The 8,448-nt window shown below is 36.5% G+C and overlaps 1 protein-coding gene across 1 annotated transcript in view; it reads left to right on the plus strand.

The window, feature by feature from the left end:
• The window catches only part of CSNK1G1 (casein kinase 1 gamma 1), a 194,086-nt gene that overhangs the window by 151,834 nt on the left and 33,804 nt on the right, over positions 1 to 8,448 (plus strand). Inside the window, exon 10 of the mRNA XM_007957864.1 lies at positions 3,362 to 3,472. Within this exon, the coding sequence (XP_007956055.1) occupies positions 3,362 to 3,472 (111 nt within the window). The remainder of the gene's footprint in view (positions 1 to 3,361; positions 3,473 to 8,448) is intronic.

Raw genomic sequence — 8,448 nt, forward strand, 5'->3', positions numbered from 1 at the left:
ATTATATATTATATATAATTATATATGTGTGTGTGTGTGTAACTCTTAAGGTAATTCCTTTACTGTTCTTCCCCATTTTTTCTTCCTCCTTTTCACCCTCACCACATCAAAAAACAAAAATTTTTATCTTGGAAGTGTGATAAGACAGAATGGAATCTAATGAATTCATTGCTAACTTTTTGGTACTGTTCAGTTTTTATTCTTGCTAATTATAGTTGAAGACAAATAATGAGGCCTAAAAGACCAGTATTAAAGGACAAAATGTTCTGTATAGATGGCAACTTGTAAAGTATTTTAAGAGTCATAAAGTGAAGTAGATAAAGTTTTTTAAATGTTATCAAAATGAATTATTCAAAATTAGCTTTATATGAAGAATGGAATTTGGTGAGGTTTTTTTTTTTTGTTGTTGTTGTTGTTAGAACAGAAGAGAGATGTTTGCCCTCCTTTGCTTAAAACAAAAGCTTTATCTCCACTAAGAACTTGAAGTAATTTTTAAGCCATGGATGGGGTGGTATTTGAGATGTTTTCAGACTGTATTTCCTCACTTTATATTAGTGTAGCTCTCTCCCCACTGTCTATCCATTAATCCCTGCTAAATAATTTCTGGAAGAGATTTGTTTCTTCTGCCATAAGTACAGGTGGCGGTTTTCACCAGTTTTCTATGTATTCTCTTAAGTGGTTTTTTGTTGTTTGTTAACTTTGCCTTTGATGTACTGTGCTGGATTGCTGCTATTTTGTTTCCACGTTCACCTACTGCATAGTAAACTAAGCATATCCATGCAGGTAATGCAATCACAAATGAAGATTTTAAAGCGTTCCCCCAAGGAGTTACCACTACTTGAGGTTCCTTCTCCTGCCTTTGGGGACATACACACTCCATATGGACCTTTGCCTTTCAAGTAATGCAAAGAAATCGATTTTGTTGAATGACTCTTCAACCTTTGGGGATTCCTGATTGCCGTTTAAATAGTTGTGTGTGCATGAGTGATCTTTAAGAATGAAGGGTTTACACACTGATCTCCTCTACTGGTTTGCTAAGTTTAACTAGTTATCTGCTGCCTATTTTAATATCAGCATCTGATCACACCTAATCATCACCCCTGTGTACAGAATACCTTTCAGAGAAAATTATACTGGTACAAAGTAGGCATTAACATTCCTTGATGTCATCTAGATTCTAGGGACTAAGTCACTTCTTGAAACTGGCAAATAGCATTATGTACATCAACCTCTAGATACTAGTCTAAACCCTTAAATTCCAGAAGAGAGTAGCCCTAGAGTTTGCATCTTGATGAAACAAAGTTCCCAGAGTTAAAAGCCAGCATCCCTCAGGTTCACCTCTGTCACTTGATTGTGCCGCTTTCAGTGGATATAAAAGGCATTGGAGGATGATAATATGGGATGCTGTGTTCTTCCTTTGTTACAGTGGAAGCATTTATGAAGCCATCTAGAATGTTAACATTATTTTTCTGTCTTTAAAAGGTAAATAACACATTGCTTTGAGGTGGAGATAAAGTGTGACTTTTAGACCTTTGAAAAAGGTCTTGTTATTTTCATTTAAACTAAAATCCTAATTCTTCCAACAAATAATTTGATTTGATTTGTTGAATATAAACAAGCACACAGTCCTGTGAATCAGGCAATAGCATCAAACCAGAGTTCTGATATGTATTTCAGTAAAAATAGGAAAAATAGTTGATCAGCTATCTAGGGCTTCCTTAACCTTAAAATTAAAAGTATGTGAATGTTTAATGCACACTGCCTGTCATTTTCAAATTTGTCTTCCTTAAAAGCAAATGCAAAACAGACAGAATTCATGAGAGAAATAATTACATTCAGCATGTGTCATAGGACTGAAAACAACATGAAATGGCTTATGCAACTTAGCAGTACAAAACCAAATACCTCTTTTAAAAGATTACATAGCTAGCAAATTAATATCTAAAGCTACCTTCTTGTGTGCTATGCTTATTCCCTGAATATCAGAGAAAACATAGCCAGAATCCTTTACAGGGCTGTTAACCCATGTGACTTCGTAATCCTTAATAAAGAAGATAAGTAGGTTGTAGTTGATGTATCTTTTTTTATGGGAAAAGCCTCTTCGTATTATAGTGACTTATGAGTAAGCTTTAAACAACCCTTGTAGATGAGATACACAGGGGCACAAGGGGGAAAGTGAATGTAGAGCCTCAAACCATTATTTTCTCACTCTTTTATAGAATACAGCATTTATAGCTGTGAACATTTCTACAGTTTATAGCATCCTTACTCGTTTTCATGCAGAGCAGAAGTATCACATCCCAACCCCTGTTGTTGTTTATATGAGCAGCAATTAAAATTTGATTTACTAATCCCTCATTGCTGCCTCTCCAGCTACTCATTTTTCATTTTTGCAGAGCCTTAGGACTGTTACAGCTGAGCATTGTGGTGTTAACACCTCCTTGGCCATCTGGCACAGGGAGAGAGCCTCTTCAGGAAAAAATAACATACGACAAGACCAGAATAGTATGAGGTCTAAATACCAGGTGAAAGAAGAGTGAAGAGAGCCATGAGTGACAGCAAAGGTGATAGCAAGCCCAAAAAAGAATAGAAGGGCCTCCTTAGGCTGGGAAAGGTCTATCTTTTGTTTTCTTGAAGAAAATAATTAATAATAATGTCAGTTAAACTTTGTCTAATTGTTGACTAGAGACTCTTAGCTAAAGTAATCCAAAATATTGTAGTTTTATTTTTTCCTCCATCTTTTCATACTCTTGACGTGTGAACCTGTTTCTGAAGAGATATTTTATTAATTCTGTTAGGAAAGAAAGCATATTCCAGCTGCTACCGCAGCTTTTTTTATCCAAGTAGAAAGTCTCATGAAGATGTTGAAAGTAGCAGGCTTTCTATTTAAGGAAAAGGCATATTACCTTGGTTCCTAATGCTAGGAATTTTCAGTATTTACTACTGTTTATTCAGATAGATCTTTACACAGTGAAATGATTTGTAAGCATAACTGTTCCTCTGTCCAACAATCATAACATTCTGAATTTGATCTGCTTGGTAGCTACTGAAATTTTACTAATATGGAAGGTTCAAAGGTGATTCCAGCTTTTGCTGTGCCTCGCCCCCCTTTTGGTGATCATGTTTTTCTGTGTCTGGGTGAGGATGGTGTGCTCTGTAGACTGTCGTGTATTGGCTGATTAGGCTGAAATGAATGTAGCCAAGCTAACTTTTTCTTAGTGCTTTGCAGCAGTTTTTAGTTTAAAATCCAAAACAAAAACAAACCCTACAGGGAAACTGATGTATTTTATTTTGTTGTTGCTTGCTGTTGCTTCACCTTTCCTTCCATGTCTTACTCTCATGCTTCCTAATGCCTGAGCAGACTGCGTCTTCAGAGCGCCGAGGAGAGTGGGAAATCCAGCCCAGCCGGCAGACCAATACCTCATACCTGACGTCTCACTTGGCTGCAGACCGCCATGGGGGATCAGTGCAGGTACCTACTGCCTTTTTCCAGCCTTCCCACCTTGGCTGGTAGAATGCTGCTTGCTTCTGAAACTTTAATTCCTTTAAATTGGAAACTTGTGGCGAAAGCTTCTATCATTCACTTAATATCCGTGTGCTGACTTTCCACTTAAGTGAAATTGAGTATGTGTCACTTGTGAAGATGATTGCTGCTTGTTGTCACTGACTATGAAACAGCTATATGGCTTCTGATACTAATTTCTGATTAACTTGACTCTACAACCTAGATCCACTTATGATAACTATAAAAATAACATGAAGGTAAAAGTGTTAGTGTCAAGTCTGTGAATTGTAAAGACCTGAAAGGTGTTTTTTTGGATATAGGACTGCTTATGTAGCTCATTCTGTGATATATTCTTTAGAGCATGGTGCGGTGAGAAGGTTAATTGGTACAAATCAACTGTGTCTTGAGTGGATGTCCAAAAACGTGGACCTGCCACCCCACCCCACCCCCAAATAAGAGTGGTCTTGGAGAATTACTTCTGATTTCACTTGGGTTATCTGAATGTATCTTAACTTTTCTTTTATTTGACTGTTTTAATAATCTAATTTTTTTTCGTCTTGATAAGTGATAATATCATTTTGGGCACACAAGTGAACCCACAGCTACCAAACATAAATTCTTATAAAGAGATAGTCTTTAGCATGTAGAAATGTGTCTTGACAGATTTTGATTGTCAAGGATGTCCTTTTCACAAGGAGTGATTCCCTGAAAAATCACATTATTCACAGGAAGGTAGGAGATTGCTTTGGCCCTGTGCAAACCATGCAGGAACATCTAGATGAAAATGATGGGTTGTACACATAGATCTTCTTTCAGCCCCTCCTAAAACGACACTAAAAGAATGGTAAAGGGATTTTTTAAAAAGGTTTTATGAAAACATATAAGGATGAAGGAAATAAAAGAGGAGGCAACAGGAGTGAAATTTTGGAAATTGGAAAACAGATGGACAATTATTAAATGACTTAACAGTCCCAAGAAAACTAAATCAGAGCCAGTAAAGGGCAAGGCTGAGAATTAAGCCTCCTTACACTGAGGCATCTCAAAAGGCTTCTGTAAGTAGAAGTGGGTGGGGAGGAACATGTGCTAAAATAAGGAAAATTGGTTGAAAATCTGTTTAACAAGCAGTAGATCCCTAGATCTCCCCCTTTTTCCCAACAAAGACTAAAAGGTTATTATTTGGAGAGGAGAGATTAGAGGGTATCTGTACATAGTTCAGGGCAGAAGAGTATATTGAAAATAAGTAGATTAAATGATTGTGTGCAGACTGACTGCCTGCTTTCCCCATTTAGTGTTTCAGAATGCTGATAGCCAGGTCAGTACCTTCCAGTCAGGAGAATGAAAGAGTCTGTGCTGGGAAATCTGACTAGTCCCAAAGAAAATAACTAAGTATGTGGACAGCAGGGTTTCCCCAGTGAAGTGGCCCAGCCAGACATCCTACAATGATACCCATACTTTTCAAGTATACTCAGTGTCCATTAACTTTGTAATCCCCCACTTTTAAATGTGACAATCAAGATTATCAGACATCTGAAAAAAACCTTTAATAAGAAAAAGATCAGAACAAATGAACAACAACAGCAACAGAAAAAAAAAAAAAAAAAAACCTTGGTATTAATAGCCACAGACGGTGTTGTGCTTTCCAACAAGTTAGTTAGGATGCTATTAAGATGGGAACATTCTACCCGTGAGGCACAAGCAACTCAGAACAATCAACCATATGGGACCAAAAGGGCAGCATTTGCCCGAAAACAAAGTTCAGAAGGCAGGAAGAGGCAGGAAAGACGGGCAAATGGAAACAGGCAGGGAACCCAGGGAGGAAGTGGAAAGAGTGCTGTTAGATTGAGGGGATTGCAACTAATGTCATGAAACAAAATGTATAGAAATTGTTGAATGGGAAACTAATTTGCTCTGTAAACTTTCACCAGAACCAAACGAAAATGTACACACACCCCTCCCAAGATGGAACATTCTGTGAACAACAAGAAAAAAGCAAATGGAAATTAAAAAATAATAAGCAAAAATATAGTTTGGAAATTCCCCAGAAAGTAGAGCAAAGAAACCAATGGAAAATAGGACAAAAAACACAAGAAAAATTGAGAAGAGTCTAACATCCAATTGCTAAATACTAGGAATCCTAGAGAAAAGAGAGAAAGTGGAAGGGAGGAAATCAACATACTGCTTTTCCAGAACTCAAAGACCTGTTTCCAGATTGAAATAGTGGACACTAGAGCCATACCAAGTTGCATCATTGTGAAATTTCAGAACACTTAGGACAAAGAGAAGATCCTTCAGGCTTCCAGAAATAAACAACACTCACATGTAAAGAAAGGATCAGAAATTAATACAGCTTCAGATTTTTTCAACAGCAATATTGGAAGCTGGAAGATAATGAACAATACTTTCAAAATCCAGAGGGAAAATGATTTTTTATCTAAAATTCTATACTTGGCTAAACTGTCAATCTTGTGTAGAGTATAGAATAAGAGGTTTTCAAAAATCTGGTCTCAAAAGTTTTCCTTCTCATATACCTTCTTTTTTTTTTTTTTTTTTTTTTTGATTGTTAAAGTTTACAGAACAAATTCATTTTCCATGCAACAGTGACATATACATTTTGTTTCATGAGATCGACTGCAATCCCCATAATGTAACAGCTCTCGTTCCACTTTATTCCCTCCTTTTTCCTATGCATTCCTGCCCTCTGAGCTGTCTCCCTGTGCAAATACTGCCATTATGATCTCCCATGGTTGATTGTTCTAAGGAGTGTACCTACCTGGTATAAATGTTCACCTTATATACCTGTCTATTGTTTGGCTGGAAGCCAGGGGAGTGAGTTCAGTTTCAGGCCCAAAGGGTAACTAGAGGCCATAGTCTTGGGGGTTTCACCAGTCTCTATCAGACCAGTAAGCCTGGTCTTTTTTATTATTTTGATTTTTATTCCACATTTTTCTCCCACTCTATCCAGGATCTTCTATACACTGATCCTTTTATCAAGTGGTTGCAAGTGGTAGCCGGGCACCATCTACTTCTGGTCTCAGGGTCATGTAGGGTGAGGTTCTCATGGTCTCCTAGTCCCTTGGACTAATGTTTCCATGTGTCTTTGGTTTTCTTCATTGTTCTTTGCTCTGGATGAGGAAAGACCAACTTTTGCATCTTAGTTGGCCACTTGCAAGCTTTTAAGACCCCAACTGCTACTCACCAAACTAGGATGTAGAACAGTGTTTTTGTGTAGTATGTTATGTTCTCATATACCCTCTTTTTAATGAAATTATAGAAGGATTTAGAAGGAAGTAGAAGGATGAGTGAGTAAACCAAGAAAGAAGAATATATGGGATCCAGGAAAAAGTAGATCCAACACAGGAAGAAGCAAAAGAATCCCCATTAGTAAAGATAGAAGATCCCAAAATGACAGCAGTGCACCAGTAGAAGAAGGCAGCCCATCCTGAGCAGAGTTGTCAGGAGGTTCTGAGAGCAGTTTCACCAAAATTACATAGCTAGGATATTGATAAAGTCAAAGCATCTAATAAACTAAGTAAAATAAGATTTAAAAGATAATTAGCTCCAAGGAAAATAATAAATTGTACAGGAAACAATAGTTATAATAATGTAAGCATTAAGAATTAACCTAGCCAAAATTACAATGTGAACTATAATGGGAGAGTAGAAGAATGGAAAAGGGTATACTTATTAATGTAACACCTAAAACTGAAGTTTCAAGATGCATGTTATTCAGACATACAGAGATTTAAAAAATAAATAAATAAAGCAGCAACAGCTGTAAAGGAGAGGAATGGAAGAAAGAGGCTGTTGTTTATCCTAACATTTCTTTGGGAAAATATTTTATATTTCCACAATGTGTTTATCTAACTCCAGTAATAGTAAAACCTCAAAAGATTTTTAAAAATATATCAGTGTTTCCCCATGACATTCGCAAAAGGTTTTTAAATTTAGTGATGTCATTGTTCTCTGGCCTATCTGTATGTCATTGGTGAAAAGTAATATAGAACAACTCTTTTGGAGGGTTAATTTGACAATAGCTTCTTAAATCTTACTTACACTTTTTTATCCACTGAATCCAGTTTCAGATAACTGTCTTTCAGAAATTCATAGATACCAAAAAAAAAAAATACATGTTCTAGAACAAAGCTGTCAAATAGTAATTTAATATAAGCAACATTTGTCATTTAAAATTCCTAGTAGCCACATTAAAAAAGTAAGAAGAAATAGGTAAAACTAATTTTAATAGTGTGTTTTATTTAACCCAGTATGTCTAAAATATTTTTCACTTAATATAAAAAATTACTAATAAGATATTTCACATTCTTCTTTTTGTTGTTTACTAAGTCTTGGAAATCTGATGTGTATTTTACACTAACAGAACATCTCATCTTGAACTGCCACATTTCATATGCTCAGTAGCCACATGGTTGTAGTAACTACTATATTGGAGAATGCAGTTCTAGAATGTTCATTGGCATCTTTTTTGTAATTCAGGGCAACTCTATGTTCATCAGGAGCTCTGGTGGTATAGCGCCTAAGGCATTTGACTGCTAACCAGAAGGCTGGAGGTTCAAACCCACCAGCCGCTCCTCGGAAGGAAGGTTGCGCAATCTACTTCCGTAGCGATACCCCCTTGGAAACCCAAGGAGGGGTTGCTATGAGTTGGATCTGACACTATGGCAATGGTTTTTTTTTGTTTTTTTTTTTTAATGTATGTTCATCAGTTCAGCATTAACTAAACAAATTGTCATACAGTAGGGGGAGATTTCTGGGTGTTACAGGAAGAATGTCAAAGATGTGTTATGAAAAAAGCAAACAACAAAATGGCATATAAAATTTGGCCCCATTTTTTATTCAAAAATTCCTTGAATCAAATGAGAATGAAAACACAACATACCAAAATCTTTGGGACACAGCAAAAGCAGTGATCAGAGGCCAATTTATAG

This window comes from Orycteropus afer, unplaced genomic scaffold, assembly GCF_000298275.1.
Source record: "Orycteropus afer afer isolate SDZICR_OR568_19922 unplaced genomic scaffold, OryAfe1.0 scaffold00015, whole genome shotgun sequence".
In the NCBI taxonomy this organism is placed as follows: Eukaryota; Metazoa; Chordata; class Mammalia; order Tubulidentata; family Orycteropodidae; genus Orycteropus; species Orycteropus afer.